This window comes from Simochromis diagramma, unplaced genomic scaffold (genome assembly GCF_900408965.1).
Source record: "Simochromis diagramma unplaced genomic scaffold, fSimDia1.1 OVJJ01000005.1, whole genome shotgun sequence".
In the NCBI taxonomy this organism is placed as follows: domain Eukaryota; kingdom Metazoa; phylum Chordata; class Actinopteri; order Cichliformes; family Cichlidae; genus Simochromis; species Simochromis diagramma.
The window spans coordinates 10001-31677 of NW_024387097.1; the positions used below are offsets into that span (position 1 = coordinate 10001).

General features: G+C 50.7%; 2 protein-coding genes and 1 pseudogene across 4 annotated transcripts; 1 reads left to right on the forward strand and 2 right to left on the reverse strand.

Moving 5' to 3' along the window:
- LOC120742979 overlaps positions 1–3225 on the reverse strand; it is a 4536-nt pseudogene extending 1311 nt beyond the window's left edge.
- Positions 3226–10044: 6819 nt separating this feature from the next.
- Positions 10045–13013, reverse strand: LOC120742962. 2 transcript variants are annotated; one of them, XM_040046494.1, is made up of 3 exons: positions 12744–13013; positions 12218–12293; positions 10045–12094 (listed from the first exon to the last, which is right to left on the reverse strand). In XM_040046494.1, exon 3 carries the CDS (start codon positions 11828–11830, stop codon positions 10211–10213), a length of 1620 nt encoding a protein of 539 aa, XP_039902428.1. In that variant the 5' UTR covers positions 11831–12094; positions 12218–12293; positions 12744–13013; the 3' UTR covers positions 10045–10210. The 2 variants fall into 2 exon arrangements, with proteins under 2 accessions (XP_039902428.1, XP_039902427.1); XM_040046493.1 differs by lacking the exon at positions 12744–13013 and having other exon boundaries at positions 12218–12661.
- Positions 13014–14046: 1033 nt separating this feature from the next.
- Positions 14047–20659, forward strand: ankrd34bb (ankyrin repeat domain 34Bb). Of its 2 annotated transcripts, XM_040046579.1 has the most exons (3): positions 14047–14726; positions 17701–17963; positions 18061–20659. In XM_040046579.1, exons 2-3 carry the CDS (start codon positions 17761–17763, stop codon positions 19541–19543), a joined length of 1686 nt encoding a protein of 561 aa, XP_039902513.1. In that variant the 5' UTR covers positions 14047–14726; positions 17701–17760; the 3' UTR covers positions 19544–20659. The 2 variants fall into 2 exon arrangements, with proteins under 2 accessions (XP_039902513.1, XP_039902514.1); XM_040046580.1 differs by lacking the exon at positions 14047–14726 and having other exon boundaries at positions 17324–17963.
- Positions 20660–21677: the final 1018 nt, after the last annotated feature.

Genomic DNA, 21677 nt, shown 5'->3' on the forward strand with positions numbered 1-21677 from the left:
AGGGGTGGCGGGTGAGGGGTAAGGGGGAGCGGGGCGGGGGAGGGGGAGGGGCGAGGCCGGGAGGGGCGCGGGGGAGCGGGGAGGGTGGCGGGGGAGGGGAGGGGAGGGCGGGGTGGTGAGGGTGAGGGGGAGCGGTGAGGGGGATGTGCGGGAGGGGGAGGGGACGGGGGGAGGGGAGGGGGGAGGGGGCGGGTGAGGAAAAGGGAGGCCAGGGGGGGGAGGGGGAGGGGGAGGTGAGGGGGAGGGGGAGGGGAGGGGGTGGGGGGGCGGGGGAGGGGGAGGCGTGGAGGGGGCGGGTGAGGCCGGGAGGGGGAGGGGGGGAGGGGGAGGGCGGAGGGGGGGGAGGGGGAGGGGGAGGGGAGGGGGAGGACAAGGGGGAGGGGGGGCGGCGGGAAGGGCAGGGGTGAGGGGGGAGAGGGGGGTGAGGGGAGGGGGAGGGGGAGGGTAGGGGGGAGGGGGAGGGGGGAGGGGGGAGGGGGAGGGGGGAGGGGGAGGGGCGGGGGGGGCGAGGGGGAGGGGAGGGTGGAGGGTAAGGTGAGGGGGCGGGGGTGGGGTAGGGGGAGGGGGTGGGGTAGGGGGAGGGGGAGGGGGAGGGGGGAGGGAGGGGGAGGGGGTAGGGGGAGGGGGAGGGGTGAGGGGGGGGGGGGAGGGTGGAGGGGGAGGGGGAGGGGGAGGGGAGGGGGAGGGAGGGAGGGGAGGGGGCGCGGGGAGGGGGGAGGGGGAGGGTGAGGGGGAGGGGGGGGGGGAGGGGGAGGGGGAGGGGCGGGGGAGGGGGAGGGGGAGGGTGAGGGGGAGGGGTAGGGGGAGGGGAGGGGAGGGGGCGGGGGGGGGGCGGGGGAGGGGGAGGGGGCGGGGGAGGGGGAGGGGGAGGGGGAGGGGGGGAGGGAGGGGGAGGGGGAGGGGGGGAGGGGGAGTGGGGCGGGGGGAGGGGGAGGGGTAGGGGGAGGGGAGGTGGGGGAGGGGGAGGGTGTAGGGTGAGGGGGAGGGTAGAGGGCAGAGGAGTAGGGGGAGGGGGCCGGGTGCGAGGTGGAGAGGGGCGGGGCAGAGGGCCGGAGGGGAGGGCGGCGAGGGGAGGGGGGAGGGGGCGGGGGAGGGGGCGGGGAGGGGGGGAGGGGGAGGGGCGGGGGGGGGGAGGGGGGGGGGTGGGGGGGGTGGGGGGGGGGGGCGGGGGCGGGGCGGGGGGGGGAGGGGAGGGGAGGGGGAGGGGGCGGGGGGAGGGGAGGGGGGAGGGGGGGAGGGGGAGGGTGAGGGGGAGGGAGGGGGGAGGGGGGGTGAGGGGGAGGGTGGCGGGGGAGGGGGTAGGGGGGGGCGGGGGGAGGGGGCGGGTGAGGGGTGGGTAGGGGGGAGGGTGCGGGGGAGGGGGGAGGGGGAGGGGGGAGGGGGGCGGGGGAGGGGGGAGGGGGGTAGGGGGAGGGGGAGGGTGAGGGTGAGGGGGAGGGGAGGGGGAGGGGTAGGGGGCGGGGGGAGGCGGGCGGGGCGATGGGGGGAGGGGCGGGGCCCGAGGGTGAGGTGGCGAGGGGTGCGGGTGAGGGGGAGGGGGAGGGGAGTGTGGGAGGGGCGAAGGCGGCGGCGTGAGGGTGAGGGGGAGGGGAGGGGGCGGGGAGGGGGGCGGGGGGAGGGGTAGGGGGGAGGTGGTGTAGGGGGGGGGGGAGGGGGCGGGGTGGTGGGGGAGGGGGAGGGGGCGGGGAGGGGGATGGGGGGGGGAGGGGGTGAGGGGGAGGGGGAGGGGGGGGGGGAGGAGGAGGGGGGAGGGGGAGGGGGAGGGGGCGGGGGAGGAGGGAGGGGGAGGGGTGAGGGGAGGTGGGGGGGGAGGGGGAGGGGGGCGGGGGGGGGAGGGGTACGGGCGCACGGAGGGGGAGGGGGAGGGGGAGGGAGAAGGGGGGGGAGGGTCGGGGGCGGGGGAGGGTGAGGGGGAGGGGGGCGGGGGAGGGGGGGGGGTGAGGGGGAGGGAGGTGAGCGCGGGGGCGCGGGAGGGGAGGGGGGGAGGGGGAGGGTAGGGTGAGGGGGGTAGGGGGGAGGGGGCGGGGGACGGGGGAGCGGGGAGGGGGCGGGGGAGGGGAGGGGGAGGGGGAGGGGTAGAGGGGAGGGGGGGAGAGGGGGAGGGGAGGGGGGGGGGGGGAGGGGGAGGGGGTCGGGGGACCGGGGGGCAGGGGGTTAGGGGAGGGGAGGGGGAGCGGGGGCGGGGGAGGGGGAGGGGGGGAGGGGAGGGGGAGGGGGGCGCGGTTAGGGGGAGGGGGCAGGGAGGGGGAGGGGGCGGGTGCGGGGGAGGGGGCGGGGGAGGGGGAGGGGGAGGGGGGAGGGGGGAGGGGAGGGAGGTGGAGGGGGAGGGGGAGGGGGCGGGGGAGGGGGAGGGGGAGGGTGGGAGGGGGAGGGGAGGGGGGGGAGGGGGGAGGGGGGGGGAGGGGGAGGGGGGAGGGGGTCGGGGGAGGGGGCCGGGGGGCGGGGGAGGGGGAGGGGCAGGGGGTGAGTGGGGAGGGGAGGGGGAGGGGGGAGGGGGCGGGGAGGCGTGGAGTGGTGGGGTGACGGGGAGCGGGAGGGGCGGAGGGGGGGTGGGGGGGAGGGGGGGAGGGGGAGGGGGAGGGGGAGTGGGAGGGGCGGTTGTGAAGGGGAGGGGGATGGGGAACGGGGGAGGGGGAGGGGGTAGGGGAGGGGGAGGGGGAGGGGGGAGGGTGAGGGGGAGGGGGGGGCGGGTGCGGGGGAGGTGGGGGGAGGGGGGGGGGAGGGGTCGGGGGAGGGGGAGGGGGTGGGGGAGAAGCGCGCGCGGGGCCGCCGCCGCCGTGGGGGGGGGGGAGAGCGAGCTAACCCGCACCCGAACCCGAACCCGTACACCCGAACCCCGAACCCGAATCCCGAACCGAACCCGAACCCGACCCGAACCGAACCCCGAACCCGAACCCGAACCGAACCCGAACCCCGAAACCCGTAAACCGAAACCCCGCAACCCGAACTCCAACCAACCCGAACCCGAACCCGAACCCGAAACCCGAACCCCGAACCCGCACCCGCACCCGAACCCCGAACCCAACCCGAACCTAACCCGACCCCGAACCCGAACCCGTACCCCGAACGAAACCCGAACCCGAATACCCGAACCCGAACCCTAACCCCGAACCCACCCCGAACCCGAACCCCGAAATCCCGAACCCGAACCCGAACCCGCACCCCGAACCCGAACCCGAACCCGCACCCGAACCCCGAATCCCGCAACCCGAGCCCTGAACCCATACCCGAAACCCCGGAACCCGAACCGAAGCCGAACCTGAACCCCTAACCCGTAACCCGAATCCAGAACCCGAACCCGAACCCGTACCCCGAACCCTCACCTCTGAACACCGAACCGCATCCCCGAACCCGAACCGCGAACCCGAACCCCGAACCCCGAACCCGAACCCCTAAACCCCTACCCGACCCCGACCCCGACCCCAACCCCGAACCCGAACCCGAACCCGAACCCCGACCCCAACCCGAACCCGTAACCCGAAACCCGAACCCGAACCCGCACCCCGACCCGAAAACCCGAACCCGAACCCTAACCCGCACCGGAACCCGAACCCGAACTCCCAACCCGAACCCGATACCCGACCCGAACCCGAACCCGAACCCTAACCGAACCCGCACCCGAACCCCGAACCCGAACCCGAACCCCGACCCGTAACCCGCACCGACACGAACCCCGAACCCAACCCGATACCCGCACCCGCACCCCACCCCCGAACCCAACCGAACCCGAACTCCGAACCCGAACCCCGAACCCGCACCCGAACCCGAACCCGAACCCGAACCCGAACCCGAACCCGAACCCTGAACCGAACCCCGAACCCTATATCCCCGAACCCGAACCCGAACCCTGATACCCCCAACCCGAACCCGAACCCGAACCTCGAACCCGACCCGAGACCCGAACCGACCCGACCTCGAACCCTAACCCGAACCAGTGAACCCCGAACTCCCGAACCCTCACCCGAACCCGAACCCGAACCCAACCCGAACCCAACCCCGCACCCGAACCCGGAACCCCGAACCCGATCCCTGAACCCGAACCCGAACCCGAACCCGACCCCGAACCTAACCCGAACCCGACCCGAACCCCGAACCCGAACGCCGACCCCGAAACCCTGAACCCGCACCCGAACCCGAACCTCGGAACCCGAACCCCGAACCCGACATCCCCACCCGAACCCCGAACCGAACCTCCGAACCCGAACCCGAACCCCGAACCCCCGAACCCGAACCCGAACCGAACCCGAACCTCGAACCCTAACCCGATACCCGAACCCGAACCCTAAACCCCGAACCCGATCCCCTGAACCCGACCCGCCACCCGAACCCGAACCCGAACCCGCACCCGAACCCGCACCCGAAACCCCGAACCCGAACCCGAACCGAACCGAACCCAACCCGAACCCGAACCCTAACCCGAACCTCGAACCCGATACCCGAACCCGAACGCCGAACCCCGAACCCCTGACCCGAACTCCGAACCCGAAACCCGACCCGACCCGAACCCGAACCCGAACCCGACAACCGAACCCGAACCCCGAACCCGAAATGCCAACCCGAAACCCGAACCCGACCCTCGAACCGACACCGAACCCGAACCGCCCCCCCGAACCGAACCCGTAGACCCGAACTCCTGAATCTACGCAACCCAACCCTGCACCCCCCGAACCTCGCACCCGAACCTGAACCCGAAGCTCGAACCCCAACCGCGAACCCGAATACCCGAACCCGAACCCGATAACCTGAACCCGAACCCGAACCCGAACCCGAACCCGAACCCGAACCCGACCCGAACCCGAACCGAACCAACCCGAACCCGAACCCCTGAAAACCTCGAACCCGAACCCGAACACGAAACCCGACCGAACCCGAAACCCGACCCCGAACCCGAACCCCCTAAACCCAACCCGAACCCGAACCCGAACCCGAACCCGAACCTCTAACCCGAACCATCGAATCCCGAACCCGAACCCCGAACCCCCGACCCGAACCCCCGAACCCGAACCCGAACCCGAACCCTTAACCCGAACCCCGACCCGAACCCGAAACAGAACCCGCCCGAACCCGAACCCGAACCCCGAACCCGAACCGACCTAACCAACCCGACCGACCTGAACCTCCGAACCCGAACCCGAACCCGAACCCGAACCCGAACCCCGAACCCGAACCGAACCCCGCCCCCTACCCGAACCCTGAACCCGACCCCCTAACCCGAACCCCGAACCCGAACCCGAACCCCCGAACCGAACCCGTACACCCCCGACCCAACTCCGAACCCGCACCCGAACCGAAACCCGAACCCGAACCGGAACCCCAACCCCACCGGAACCCACCCCGAACCCGCACCCTGACCCCGCTACCCGCACCCGAACCGTAACCGCACGAACCCAACCCGAACCCGACCCGAAATCCGAACCGCAACCGAACCCGACCCGAACCCGGAAACCCCCAACCCCGAAACCCGAACCCTGAACCCGAACCCGAAAACCCGAACCCAACCCCGAACCCACCCGAACCCGAACCCCGAACCCGAACCCAACCCGAACCCTAACCCGACCTGAACCCGCACCCGAAACCCGAAACCCGAACCCGAACCCAACCCGAACCCCGAACCCGAACCCCCCGAACCCGAACCCGAACCCGAACGCCTAACCCGAACCCGAACCCTATACCGACCACGAAACCCAACCCGACCCGACCCGAACCCGAACCCCGAACCCGCCCGAACCCGACCCCGAACCCCGAACCCGAACCCGAATCCCGAAAACCCCGAACCCGACACTCCGAACCCGAACCCTAACCCGAACCCGAACCCGAACCGATACGCCGAACCCGAAACCTCCAACCCGAATCCCCCTAACCCGAACCCGAACCCCAACCGACCCCAACCCCAACCCTAACCCTAACCCGCACCCTCACCCCGAACCGACCCCCCGACCCTAACCCGACCCCTAACCCAACCCGAACCCGCACCCGAACCCGAACCCGAACCCTAACCCCGAACCCGGAACCCGAACCCGACCCCGAACCGAACCCCGAAACCCAACCCGAACCCCGAATCCCGTAACCCGAACCCCGCCCCCGACCCCGAACCCTAACCCAGAACCCGAACCCGAACCCGAACCCGAACCCGAACCCGAACCCGAACCCGCACCCGAACCCGAACCTCCCGAACCCGAACCCGACACCCAACCCGAACCCGACCCGAACCCGAACCCGAACCCGAACCCGAACCGATACCCAACCCCCAACCCGACCCCCGAACCCGAACCCTAACCCTAACCCTAACCCCACCGAAGCCCGCACCCCGCCCCCGAACCCCGCACCCGAACCCGAACCCGAACCCGAACCCGTAAATCCCGACCCCGACCCGCACCCCGAACCCCGAACCCGAACCCAACCTAACCCGAACCCTAACCCGAACCCGAACCCGAACCCGAACCTCTAACCCTACCTAACCCCGAACCGTCAACCCGAACCTAACCCGAACCCAAACCGAACCCCACCTCCGAACCGACCCGAACCCGAACCCTGAACCCTAACCTCCGAAACCCGAATTCCCGGACCCCTAACCCTAACCCGAACCCGCACCCCTAACCAGACCCCGAACACGACACCCGAACCCGAACTCCGAACCCGAACCCTAACCCTAACCCGAACCCCGGAACCCTAACCCTAACCCCCTAACCCAACCCCAACCCCGAACCCTAACCCCCTAACCCTAACCCCCAACCCCAACCCAACCCCAAACCCGAACCCCGAACCCCACCCTAACCCGAACCCTAACCCTAACCCTGCACCTTAAACCCTAACCCCTACCCCTAACCCTAACCCTACCCTAACCCCTAACCTAACCCTAACCCTAACCCCCTAACCCTAACCCTAACCCCCTAACCCTAACCCTAACCCTAACCCTAACCCCCCTAACCCCTAACCCCTAACCCCCTAAACCCTAACCCCCGAACCCCTACCCCTAACCTACCCTAACCCTAACCGAACCTACACCCTACCCCCGAACCCTAACCCTAACCCAACCCTTAACCCTAACCCTAACCCTAACCCTTAACCCGAATCCCTACCCCTACCCTAACCCCTAACCCCTAACCCTAACCCTAACCCCTTAACCCTAACCCTAACCCTAACCCTAACCCTAACCCTAACCCCTAACCCTAACCCCTAACCCTAACCCTAACCCTACCCTAACCCTAACCTAACCCCACTAACCCTAACCCTAACCCTAACCCTAACCCTAACCCCTAACCCTAAACCCTAACCCCCCACCCCTAAACCCAACCTAACCCTAACCCTAACCCCTGACCCCTAACCCTAACCTAACCCTAACCCTACCCTAACCCCCCCCCTACCCTAACCCTAAACCCCTAACCCCAACCCTATAACCCTAACCCTACCCCTAACCCCTAACCCAACCCTCACCCTAACCCTAACCCCCCTAACCCTAACCCTAACCCCTTCACCCCTAACCCTAACCCCAACCCCTAACCCTAACCCTAACCCTAACCCTAACCCTAACCCTAACCCTAACCCCTAACCCTAACCCTAACCCTAACCCCTAACCCTAACCCTAACCCTACCCCTAACCCTAACCCTAACCCTAACCCTACCCCAACCCCTAACCCTAACCCCTAAACCCTAAACCCTAACCCCCTCACCCCCTAACCCTAACCCTAACCCTAACCCTAACCCCTAACCCCTAACCCTAACCCTAACCCCCCTACCCTAACGATGTATTAGCCCTACCCCAAATGTCTTTCCCCTAGCCCTAACTTTTTGTTTGGGGGCGGTTCATAATCTAAATCCCTCAATAAATAAATCAATAAATACCTTTTTTGGAATAAAGGATAAATGACACGGTATGATTACATACTACAAATTGTGTATAATAAACAAACAATGGGGAAACGGGATATATTGGGCGTTAGAACTTTATTAAAACCGTTACCACAACAATTTTATCTATACCCCTTTTAAGGACTTTACAATTCACACTAAAACAGTTGTTAAAATCACAAAATTTATTAAAACCCCTAAAAAACACAAATGCACATTTCAAATCATAAACTCATTTCTCTATAAACTCACAAAAATTCATAAAAACACGATTGGATTTTAAAAAAACATAAACAGGCAATTTAAAATCTCATATACATCACTTAAAAATACAGTTTTTTTGAAAATTCACGTAATATACAAAATTTATTAAAACCCCTAAAAACACAAATGCAAATTTCAAATCATAAACTCATTTCTCTGTAAACTCAACAAAAATTCATAAAAACACGATTGGATTTAAAAAACATAAACAGACAAATTTAAAATCTCATATACATCACTTAAAAATACAGTTTTTGAAAATTCACGTAATATACAAAATAAAAATCCATTTCATGTAATTTTATTACAAAGGTTAAAAAACCACACATTCATTTTAGTCTAAAACCATCGCAGACATTTCAAAACACATTGACTAACCTAAGTTTGAAAAAAAACTCACGTTGGAAACCAAGCCTATAAAAGGCTGCACAGCAGAGAGGAGCTCATTTGGGAGCTGACCGTTGAAGAGGCAACATCTCTCTCTCTCTGTGCATTCCCAGCTTATTCATTGTGCCCCAGCCTGAGGAAGACCTATCTTGGGTCGAAACGTCGCGGCAGTGGGCACATTAATTCATTGGTTTTCACTTATTAAAAATTAAACAATTTTATTAATTTCATTTATTTTTGTTTAAAAACAAATTTCATTTATTTTTTTTTTTTTTTTTTTTTTTTTTTTTTTTTTTTTTTTTTTTTTTTTTTTTTCCTTTTTCTTTTTTCTCGCCTTTGTTTGTGATTGTAAATTCATATACACATATTTTACATATCTAACTGGAATAAATAGCACATTAAAACAATTATTAAATAAAGATAACAAAGGCGACATCAAGAGATACAAAAAAATCCATGGGGTCCCGGATGGACTCAGAAGGCTGGACGGTGGTGCGTCACGGGAGAGGGCGGCTGCCTTCCCGTAGACGTGTCCAGCAGGGGACAAGTGGCAGGGGTGGAGGGATGGACCGAGCACCGTCCGGACCCTTTAGGGACCGGACTCAATCCCACATCCCTAACCCTAACCCCTAACCCTAACCCCTAATCCCCCCACCCACTAACTTTTCCTAACCCTAACCCCTTTGACCCCCCTCCCCTCCTCCCCCCTTTCCTCCCCCTCTTAACCCTCACCAAAGGGAACCCTAACCCTAAAACTTAAGAAAAGGACTAAGAAAGTCACGTAAAAGACGTAAAGAAAGATAAGACAAATAAGGAGGGAACAAGTGACATAAACAAAGAAAGTGAATAAAAAAAGTCACGTAAAGGACACAAAGAAAGATAAGAAAACTTAAGAAAATGAATACGAAAGTCACGTAAGAAAAAGAAAGTCACGTAAAAGACACAAAGAAAGATAAGACAAACAAAGAAGGAATGAGTGACACATACAAGACAAAATGGAAAGGATATAAAGGAAGGGGGTGCCATTAAAGAGAACATAAAGAACACAGGACGGGATGTCTACAATGCAGGGGGTGCCATGTAAAAGGAAGAAAAAAAACATAGAGAAAAAAACAAGTGAACAAAGGGTTAAAGTTGAAAGACGAAACACAAAGAAAGATGGAAAAAGGGAGAGTCACGTAAAAACTGAGAAACAGAAAAGAAACAGAAAAGAATTAGAAAAAGAAGTGTCTAAGAAAAAAGGGGCGGAGACAGCCCAGTATAAAAGGCCCTGAGTGGCAACAGAAAGACAGAAACAGAAAAGAACATAGAGAGACGTTGGGCCAGCCTGAGGAAGGCTATACCCAGCCGAAACGTCGCGATGGCCCAACGGCAGTGCACTACACCCGCTAAGGGTAATTTTTTGAACAGGGGGGCACCGTTCCCAATCCCATTGATGGACCGTGCACCTCAGGTTCCGGCAATAGCCGGGCCTGGTCTTACTTCAACACCTAACCCCTAACCCTAACCCTAACCCTAACCCTACCCTAACCCTACCTACACAGAAACACAAAGAAGTACCTCAAATTGCATTACAGTGGTATTTCACCAAAGACTTTTTCTTGGAACTCAGTTTTTAAACACCTGAAACCTTTGCTGTGACATTCACATGGGAACACTTTAGTCTTAGTTCACAACTCAAATATAATCTGTTGTAAAACAACAATGGCTTTTAAGCCATTGTCCGTGAATCAAACCTTTGGATAATGTCCATAACCCACACATTTGATTCCAACACACTGTTCATCTCCGATCTGAAGTCAGGATAGCTGTCATAATTTATCGACAGCTCCAGTACACACCCACATGTGTGTGCCACAGGTCGTCTCTGGAAACCTTTAAGTTCGTCAAACCCAATGATGATGTTCTTTCCCAGATGTAAATCTGAACCTGTGCAAAACCTGAGGAACAAACACAAATGTTCCTTCTCAGCATTCTTCACATATGTAGTTAGATATTTCTGAATCAGCTTCTGGTGAGCCGTCATTGTTTCAGGGAAAGTGAGACACTTGAGAACTTTTCTCACAGTTGGTTGGAGGGTTTCATAAACTGAAGATAGATCACAAAGGCTTTCCCGTGGCATGCTGAGTGTTCTTTCCCACTGTTCAATAACATAGGCAGGCTCTTGGACAAGTGTTTTGTGTGCAAGCTCCAATAGGACTTCAGTGGCATTGCAGGCTGTTGGTATCTTTCTGCAGCTGTGGTTATCAAGTATGTCTATAAGTTCTTCTTGGTCCACGGTGCTAAAGTCTGATCGCCGCGCCTCTAACACTGTACGCTCAGAGTCAGGCATGAACTTAAGGAAATTCTCCACAGTATCACTCTTTACATATCCAAAGGCAGCTTGTTCCAGAATGGCAGGTGCAATTTTCACAGGCAGATATTTCTCTCTAACCCACCCAAATGCAATGATTCTGCCCACACTCTCCCACTCCGGTTGCCCAAAATCATGCCTTAAGAAGGGCACTTTGTAAACGTTTCCAGTGGTGCACTTGTCATAGAATTCTTTCCAGAATTCTGAAAGACAATCTCTCACAACTCCCCCATCGTCATGGGCCATTTCAGGTGTTCCATCGGGCAGTAAGACCTGGATTTTGATGTCGACATCTTCAAGGTCCTTATCACTAAAATGTGAAATGAGCTCTGACATTACCTGCCCTCTGTGGACCACCACTACTCTCCTCACTCTCTCACTGGATGGACCAGGTTGTGGAGAAAAAATCAGGGTGTCATCCAAATTTATTGGCTCACTGTCAGAAAAGGGGCCAACAAAAATAATGTCACTGCTGTGAGAAGTGTTAGCACTTAGAGACTGCGTGGAAGTTTGTGGAAGGTTATCGTTTGGAGTGTCTTCAATGTATGTCACATCATGGCTGATTGTTTCAAATGGAGCAGATGTTTGGACTGTAGTGACAGAAAAAGAAGAGGTTTGGTTTTGAGGACTCGCTTCAATTTCTGAAGATGGATACAAACCTGAGTTGGAGCTCTGAAGGCTGTCATTTTGTTTTTTCTTTGTGGTGAGGTAGAACCTGAGGATATTTAGTTTTGTGACATGATAAAGTTCTCCTACTGTCAATGCATCATCGACTATCATCTCTTGATAATCCTTCAGATCACAGTCAAAATCTGTTAAGGGCCCCTGAATGTTTCCCCCATCTGGAAAGAACAGGCCTGTTGCAACCTGTAATATGTCCCTTTTCTTGGCATCCTTGCAAATGTCTATTTTTCTTGTTCCTCCTCCTCGTCTAGCTCTAACCTGCTTGAAAACCTCAGTGTCTTCATCATAATGCATCCATCCTATTTCTATTTTTCTATTTCTCTTAAGAGCATTTCTTTTATGGGTTGTTTGGGAATTTTCTTATTGCCGTGTGCTACTGCCATCCTCTTCAGATAATTTTCTTTTGGACAGTTTGGATTTCAGCCGTTCAAAAAGCGCTGACTTGCGGCTGCTGCCCCTCTATCTGCAAAATCCAAATACTGCTAGACGATCACCGTATGATGGCAAATAAGTCTTCAGCTCCTCATCTGTCATTAGACTTATGACACTGGCATCAATCTAAAGATGGAAAAATAATTTAATTTATTGAAACAACCAGCCTTGAAAATACAATCCTATTTTTAACTTAAGAACAATGAGGAAAAGTTGCATTTCAACCAGTATCTTGTTGGAATTAAGTACCTTCTCATTCTGCAAGGTCTGTATAATTTCCTCAGAGACTTCTCTTTGTTTCAAGAATTCAGTCAAGTCTCCCATGCTGTAAGGAAGGATGTAAATTAAAATTACAAAATTAAAATAAAGCCACCATATTATCATCAAAGTATCTGTGCCTACCTACATTATGAGCTCTGACTATGGTGGAGAAGTGGGAACTGCATTTTTAAGTGTCCATTTGCACTGTAACTACAATCAGCATCACAATACAGTCAATCCCACATTTTCTCAGTTGTCTGGTTACAGTTTTATTGGTTTTGTTCCTTATTTATATAGTTGTCAGTCATATTCCCTGTTTTGGGTGATTTGTGATTTTGTTTTATACAGTGCTGTACACTTATTATGCATGCTTTCAGCAAAACGTCTGTTTCATCAGACGTAACAGGTGTCATTAGCGTGTAACAGAAACCTTATAGGTGCCTTTGGTTAACCCTCACGTTGCATTCTGTTCAACTTTGTATGTAACAATCGCGGTCACACTGTTTTTGTATACCTTTTATCCAGTTATCATTTGTAGGAAGGCATTCAAAACTGAAGAACCTGGCGCCATTTGTTGTTATACAGTAGCTCACGACACGATCCAGTTTTGAGTGTGCACCCTTTTGCGCCATATCTTTCCGGGTAACAAGGAAATGACATCAGCCACGTAGATTTCTTATTGGCACCGCTAACTCGAAATTTTGAGTTATTTTCTCAAAATTTTGAGTTAATAACTCGAAATTTCGAGTTATTTTTCTCAAAATTTCGAGTTAATAAGTCGAAATTTCGAGTTAATAAGTCCGAATTTTGAGAAAAGAACTCGAAATTTCAAGAAAATAACTCGAAATTTCGAGTTATGGATCTTTTTTTTTTTTTTTAGTGGCGGAAACGGGCTTCCATACTAAACATAGCTTTCAAGTTCCACCAGTTGGCAAATGAGTTAGCTAAGCAGCGCAGCAGTGCAACAAAGACTCAACAATTTATCCACAAGGCAGTTTATAAACTACAAATCTGTTTAGCACTCTAGAAACGCCTGCTAAAGACTTATTTTACAGTAGTAAGAGATTAGAAATGTATGAGCAGGGCTTAGCTTTAGTGCTCGCCTCTGCTGGGACTAATAATGTGTTATACTAAATGTTAGCTTATTAGCACAATTCATGCAAAACACACTTTGGGGCCAATGCCACCAAGACCATACACTGGAACCCTATTTTTACATTAGGTGGCATGGATTTTAAAAAAAAAAAAGAAAAGAAAAAAAGCAATTCTTAAATGCCTGCTACAATTCAACATTTATGACGATAATAATTCGTATTACAAAGGAGAAATAAGGTTTCAGAAAAAATAAAACTTACCACAAAAGCGCTCACAAAGACAAAATTGCTGCAAAGGCGGTAAATGCAGCTAGCCAAGTGCAGAGCGTTAGCTGTTCCAGTTCAAAGGTCTTTAACATACCACAGCACGTCCTCCTTTATCCAGCGTCAAAGACAATGCAGCAAAAAACCTTCCCAAGTGATTTTATTTCTGTTCGGAAATTAACGTTCCACAGCTTTCTTTCGGAGTAATGAGCGGGCATTCGGACTCGAAGCGACGATTCCAAGATGGTTCCCAGCTCCTCATGAAGAACAGGTGGCGCACGTACGCCATACGTACGTAGGCACGTATGTGATGTCAGTGTCGACTCAAATTATTCAAGGGCAATGTCTGAAACTAATCAACATATTCAAGTACTGATAACTTGAAAAAACAAACTTGTTCAAACTACTCAAAGAAATAAGGGTGTATGAACTTATAACGGGTTTTTAAGTAGTTGCAACTCATTTCATTTATCAAACTATTACTATTCGGTCTTACAGTGCAGGAATAAATCTGTGATTTCTGAGTTCAGTCCTGCATTGTGGGTCCTCCCTCTGTTCGCCACACATCTGCTTCCATGGTACTTCTCTATTAAAGTACAGCAAAGAGGAAACGGATGAATCAATATGGATTAACATAGCAGGACACGCTGGTGAAGGATATCTGTGGCTATTTGCTCTCTAAAAGTGACGAAGCTTCTCAGTGCTTTTCTGTTATTGACTACTGAATATGGCAGTAGTTCTGTGAAGTTTCTGTTCTGTGCAATCTTCACCAAAATAAATGTCTGCAGCCTTGAACTTTCTGGTGACGTTGGCCACACTGTCATTTCACACAACAGTCTGAATACCTGAAGCTTAAAAGAAATGAGTCTTTCCTGCGCAAATGTTTTATCAAACAACACTGTCTGCACTGTGGATGCTCACAAAAGGATGTGCCATCACTGGTTGTATGCTTGCTGCTGCATGGTCATTGGCCAGCCTTTTGCTGTCAGCTGACGCATATCAGTCTTCACTCCCTCCTTCCATCAGTCACTCCTGTGTGAATGTCTGGTCTCCGTACCTACCTCTCAGCCTGCAGTCTGACATTTGGCTTTAAACTGCAGTTTGAACATCTCTCACAATAAAGAACGAAACTCATTCAGGTAAGTTTTACACACACTAACACGCTGGGAACAAGTAGTCATTTCTACTTTACATGTCTCCTTTATTTGCCCAATTTGGTAAGATAAGACTTAGTAAAATTCTATTGTTAGTGTTAAATCCTATTTAAGGATGCCAGAGCACCCTTGATGCTGCACTAAAATTGTGATAAATTCTACTCTGTGCATAACAGGAGCTGTCAGTTTGTTCTGAGAGGCAATAAATTCAGACCATTGCAGAACATTAAGAATGTTGCAGGCTGGCAGGAGATGAAATGGATTGTTTGTCCTTGTAGCCATTTTTTTTTCTGTTATTTCTTTTCATTTCTATTGACTCCTGTTTTCAAAAGCGCTTCTGCGTCAGTGTGTAACTAAACAGAATTCCTCTTTGGCTACATGTGCAAGTAGCTATTAAAATATTTTTGAGACATGTAAGTCCTGGACAAAACCATTTCTATACTAATGTTTCAGTATCTATTTGGCCTTTCTGTGTGAAGTGTTGTGTTGAGGAATGACATTTTCTCTGCTGCTGCTGTTATCATTAGATATTCTGTCTGTGGTGGTGGAAGACCAGGCCTGACCCCCTCGGATCGGGGTTTGAATGTCACCCTGCAGAAAAGGCTGCTAAAGTTTAAAACCTGCTGCTCTTTATAAAAACATTTTAGTAAAAAAAAAATTATTCTCCTTGAGCACTCAAACTGTTCTATACAACATTCACAGATTCACACCCATTCATACAGGCATTGTTTTCTATGCGTTTTCCAGGGAAGCGCTTTCTATCTAACATTCACGCTCCAATTGATCCATCAGAGTGCAACTTGGGGTTAGTATTATGCCCAAGGATATTTGGCATGTAGACTGGAGCAGCCCAGGACCAAACCTCCAACCTTCCAATTAATAGATGACCTGCTCCAACAATTACTTATTCTTTCCTAAATGAACCTGTACAGCTCTACATTGTTGTACATTTCATAGAGTTAGAACACTGAATGCCTGTCAGAGATTTATTTTATTGTCTGTGTTTCTTTCTATGGTCTTTCCACCATCTCAGCTCCTGACAGCTTCCTGCCATCCCACCCGGGTTTTTTTTTTTTGGTCTCCCTTAAAGCTTAATTTTCCCAGGAGACCAGGGAACCAGCCTAAATACAGATGATTTCATTATTACATGACCAAACCTCTATACTCCCAAATATTTTCATAATGTTTAGTGAAAAAAAGTTGTCTTTAAAGCAATACATAAAATACAAACAACCTGTAAAAAGTTGACATCATAACATATAAGCACAAGATACTAAAACTGTAAACTATGTCATATCAGGAAAAGAAATGGACTTGAAGTACAGAGTACTCAGTAAATACTGCATTAACTTTAAAGTTTAACGTTTAGGATTACGATTTTAAAGAAAGCAATAATTAAATTGAAACCACCAAAATATATAAGGTCCATTCTAATTGCAAGTATTTTAACTCTTGATACTTTAAAAGTGCTAGCAATATTTTTTTATCTAATGTAGTTTCCATTGACTGTACACTGTATGTTGTATACTTTTATACTTTTAGCTCTCTTTTGTGGATGGAAGCAGAGCTGGAAGCTTACACGGTCACTTGGTGGTGAGGGCAAGTTGTGTATTTTTCTTTAGAAAAAAGTCTGTGACTCTATTTGTTATTAACTTTGTGTTTTGAGTGACAGGATGTCTCCTCATTGTCACAATGTTGAAATCTATCAGGAGATGTATGTGCAGAGTATTATTGGATAGAATACTAAGTCTCAGTGTCAAAATCAAGACAACAATAGCTTGTTACAGAGGTGCAAAGACAACAGGTTGTTTCTGTGTGAACTGCTGCTGCTCTGCAAATGCTGCACAGTTATAAAATACTGGAAAGAAGGGCAATGTTAATTCATGTGTAACTGTGACTTTTCCAGTTTTCTTTCACTTTTACTAGAAACTGAAAGTTTTTCATTCTTAGCAAAACCACAGCATTCATAAATTTAAGAAAAAAACATCTCTCCTTTGTACAAGACAGCTTTCAGCTTGAACTCAATGCAGTATTTTGGTGGGATATGAACTTTCCCAGGTAACAATCGTACTGTGCTGTGATTCTTCTACAGCCATTTATTTTGTTAATCAAATACTGCTATGGAGACACCCATCAATGTTTCAATGCACCTTCTCTGTTCAGGGTCATGAGTGGGCTAAAGCCTACCTCAGCATGGTTTAAAGATGAGGTGCACTTCTGGCAGCTTAACATAACAAGTGTTTTAACATACATGGAAAAAGTTGTTGCACTCCAATTTGCACTGTGGGAAGAGTGAAAAGTTGAGCACTACCTGTTTCTTCCAAAAAACAGTTTTTATGAAGATAAATACTATGTCTGTATACTGTCTGTATTCATATCTTTTTGGGGCCCAAAAATAGGAAGTTTACTATACTTGTGGGGCCCAACAGGCCTTATGGCGCCCAAAATCCTGGTCCGCACAAGTTTGAAGGCGTTTTTGAGACTCAAAATGTGGTTTTAGTGACAGGGTTACAATTGGGTTATGGTTAGGTCTATACCTAACCATAACCATGAAAAATGAATGCCTAACCCTTACCATATGGTAAGGGTTAGGCATTCATTTTTCATGGTTAAGGGTAGGGTAAGTGGCTACAGAAAGCATTATGTCAATTAGATGTCCCCACAAGATATGAATACCCAACGTGTGTGTAAGAGAGGGAGAATTAATTTTCCCAAAATTAAGCAAATGCTTAATTTTGCCTTACACTAAAGCCAACTTTAGTGTAAGGCTGCAATATAAAATAGTGAAAGAGTGACTGGTTTCGAATATCTGAATGCACTGTCAAACAAGAAAACACTATATCAAACAAATGGTTTCTATAGGTAATGTGATGCTCAGATATGGTTTGGGACCCACAGTGTAAAGCTTCCAACAGCTGCCCACTTGATGGAGACCTAAAAACTTCTTACATTGTTGCAGGGATGTTTTGGGTGCACCTTCAGACAATGAAGTGACAGTGTTTCATCAAAGGTCCTCACAATGGATGAGTCAACAGAGGTTCGAACAGATGGCAATTCCCTGTTGAAGGCTGTATATTTATGCCGGCTACGTCTGACTCGGCTGCTCCTGGAAGGAGGAGCCTACATTAATGAGAGTAATGAGCATGGTGAGACACCACTTATGGTAGCCTGCAAGACATGCTATACAGATTCACAGAGTGTACCCCAGCACAAGATGGTTCGGTAAGTTTTATATATTTTTGTTGAGCATTAATATCTTCTAGATAATTGATAAAATAAATGTACCCTTTACTTTACCTTACTTTACTTTTACTACAAGGTATCTTCTTGAAAATGGTGCTGATCCAAACATCCAAGACAAGACTGGGAAAACGGCTCTAATGCATGCATGTCTTCAACAAATGGGAGCTGAAATTCTGTCACTTCTTCTTAACAGCGGAGCTGATCCAACCCTGGAGGATCATGGAGGTTTATCTGCGTTAGTTTATGCAGTTAATTCTGGTAACAGGGACATTCTTAGTGTACTCTTAGATGCCTGTAAAGCCAAGGGTAAGGAAGTTATCATCATCACCACCAACAAACTGCCATCTGGCCATCAGGTGACAAAGCAGTACCTTAATGTTCCTCCATCTCCTGAAGTTGAAGAGAGTCTGCATTACTTACCAGCATCTTGCTGCATGTCGCCATATGAGGTCCAGCTACGAACGCCTCCTCAGGGCTCTTCAGCAAAAACCTCTCCTCAACCTGGCAGCCCCCTTCATGCCCTCAAGGATCCCCAGTGTTTAGGCTTAGGGCATGGCCTGATCAGATTTCAACCAGGTTCACCAATGCAACATCGAAGTCCTCTACGTGTTCCCGATGTGGATAAGCGACCTAACTTCCATCAGCTACACTCAGAAGCCTGGTCCAAAAGTCCTTCCCTGTTGCTCCAGCAGAGTCAGGCGTCCTCTCTGACTGAGGAACCAGTGGAAATTACTCCGGAGGAGGTGCTGTCTTTCAGAGTCGAAGAACATCCTCCTGCTATTTCACGGCACCAGAGCATTGATTTCAAAGATGCAAAAGGACTTGTGAAAGCATTAGAGATCTTATCAGGAAATGACAACAGGGGAGGTGGTGGGAAAAAAGGCTTTGGCAGAAAGATGTCATATGACAGTGCTGCAAGTTCATTATATTCTGTTTCACACCCAAACTTGCTTCAAGATAGTCTTGCCTTTTCCCATGAATCCAGACCTGCAGATGAAGATTCATCTGACTGTCTTACACAGCTGAATGTTTCCAGTCTGCAAAATGTGGTGCGTCGGCGGAACATTGGTATTGCCCACTACAGTTCTGACTCTCAGTTGCAGCAATTCAGCAGCAGAGACAGAACCTCAAAGAGCAGTGGTGGTGCTGGATTGGCAGCGGAAAGACACAAGCTGGTCACCAGCAGAGCCTCCAATCTGTCGGGATCCAGGGAGTCCTTGGAGAGCTCGGCCCAGAGGCGAGCCACTACAGGGCTGGAGCGAAGAGGCTCAGGAGCTCTTCTTCTGGATCACATTGCCCACACACGCCCCAGATACCTGCCTCGTTTGAATCCTCATATTCCCATACCAGATATTGGGGTTAGCTCTAACTCTTCCTGCCCTTTGAGTGGAAGTACCAAGACACTGAACGGTGTTCTTATAGGCCCAAAACCTGTTCTACCCTGTGTACCTGTTTTCCCCAAGGATCTGAAAGCCAAGAAAATGTTGTGGAGGCGTCACTCAATGCAGAGTGACCAAATAAAACAACTTGCCAACTTTGCGGAAACTTTTGGGCACTAGAAAAAAAAATCTCTCAGGAGAAAATATGTGTGCAATAGCTGTATTATAGCTATAACCCCATCTCTAATGCCAATTCATATGTGCTTTAAAAGTGATTATAGATTAGATGTGCTCACCTGTGTCAGTGTGTTGTTTTAGAGTAACATTTTAATTACCACCAGGGCAGTTTGGAAATGATAATTATAAATACTTTAGTATGAAACATTGCATTCCAAATACCTTGAAAACAAATGTATTTAAATATTGTAGTAATTTTGTAAACAGTTGTGAACAGAACAGCCCTCTTCATTAATACTTCGGCCATCCAATCATATCAATTAATGCTGTATGTTTATTGGTGAGTCTGTTCTGAGAAAAGTGACTAGTGTTATTATATTAGATTAGATGAAACTTTATTAATCTCACGGGTGGGTTCCTCCGGGAAATTGAGTTTCCAGTAGCACAGCACCGACAGAAGTTGCATGTTACAGACACAATAAAGGGGAATGAGAGTAAGGATATAAGCATAATTATACCATATATACACATATATAAATACAGACTATATAATAGAGATAAATAGGAATACTAGTGGATTCCACATTTGAGTGAGTCTATTGCACAATGATTATTGCACAGTCGGATGTAAGAAATATATTGCAAATATAGCACAAGGAAAAAAGCACTACAGGTCAGTTGTTCCCAACCCTCCTTTGTCCCCCTGTTTCCCCTCTCTCTCTCCTCCAGTGAGGAGTTAAGCAGTCTGATGGCGTGTGAGACAAAGGAGTTTTTAAGTCTGTTGCTTCTTGACTTTGGGAGAAGCAACCTGTTGCTGAATAGGCTACTATGATTATTTACGACCGTGTGCAGAGGATGCCCAGCATTGTCCATAATGTCCAGCAGTTTCTTTAATGTCCTTTTCTCTGCTACTGTCACCAGAGTGTCCAACTTCATGCCGACTACAGAGCTAGCCTTTGTTTAGTTTTTCCAGCCTGGATGAGTCCTTCTTTGCTGTGCTGCACCCCCAGCACACCACAGCATAGAACAGTACCCCGGCAACCACAGACTGGTAAAACATCCTAAGGAGCTAGTGTTGGTTTTGTCTGTGAAGGTTCTCAGTCATCCAGGTCATCGTAGTCTAAGGAGCTTGGAAAGAAAAAAAAGTGTCTGGACTTCTTTGAGTTGCTTGAAGACATTTTACCTCTTATCTGAGAAGCTTCTTCAGTTCTAGAGTCAAATGTTGGAGAGTCCCAGATTTAAGCCATGTGGGAGTGTCCCCCAGAGAGGGACAATGGACCCCCTAATGAACCCCTACCTAATTACATGAGCCAAGGTGTGAAAATGGGTGTAGTTCACAATCAGCTAAGGTTTTCGGTGAGCTCATTGTGAAACCTAGCCCCACCCTATCATGTGATTTCCTGAGGTCAGAAGTCCCGGGATGTGAGTGGGCATTAAGGCGTCTGGGAAAGGATCTCAGAACTGGATTATAGATGGCAGACAGTGGACACAAAGGGCTTCTTTCACTCCTCTTTCAAACCATCTGTCTTCTTTGTCCAAAATGTGAATATTGGTGTCCTCGAAGGACTGACCTTTGACCTGTAGATGCAGATGGTCCACCAAGTCTCTTCCAGTTGACGTGGTATACATATACATATATATACATGTATAGATATATTTTTTCCGGATCCAAATAAACAGATGCGACCAATTAGATCCCTCCATCTGGCAACAAGTGCACTCCTAACTCAAGTCATGCGCTAGTACTGATATGGAAATAGTAAAATAATACTTTACCTCAGTCAATGTGGTCCCAATAAGAGCTGAAATTGCCCCATTGGCATCCTGAATATATATGAAAGCTTCAGATCGTGGATCAAGCCATGACATTTTCCCTGTTGCTGCTGCCTTGAGAGGATTGGATAGACCCAGAATCTGTTTCTTCCTTTTCTTGTTTAGAAAGCTCACGACCAGCTTATCGTCAGTTGACGTAAACTTTTTTTCACAGTGCATTTTTTGATGATGAATTTTCAGCAAAAATACAATGCATTCCATTACATGGCAAATCCAGATATAGTTCTGCAACCTGTTGGGTTTTTAAAGGCCTTTAGCCTTGCACATACTAATTAGAAAACTGAAAAAAAAATTGTGTTATCTC

What these genes read in the sequence shown, in the direction of transcription:
- LOC120742962 (XM_040046494.1), bottom strand. Translation starts at nt 11,830, where the DNA reads ATGCATTATGATGAAGACACTGAGGTTTTCAAGCAGGTTAGAGCTAGA.
- ankrd34bb (XM_040046579.1), top strand. Translation starts at nt 17,761, where the DNA reads ATGGATGAGTCAACAGAGGTTCGAACAGATGGCAATTCCCTGTTGAAG. An exon ending in CCCCAGCACAAGATGGTTCG is followed by an intron (nt 17,964 to 18,060) that starts GTAAGTTTTATA and finishes TTTTACTACAAG; the next exon opens with GTATCTTCTTGAAAATGGTG.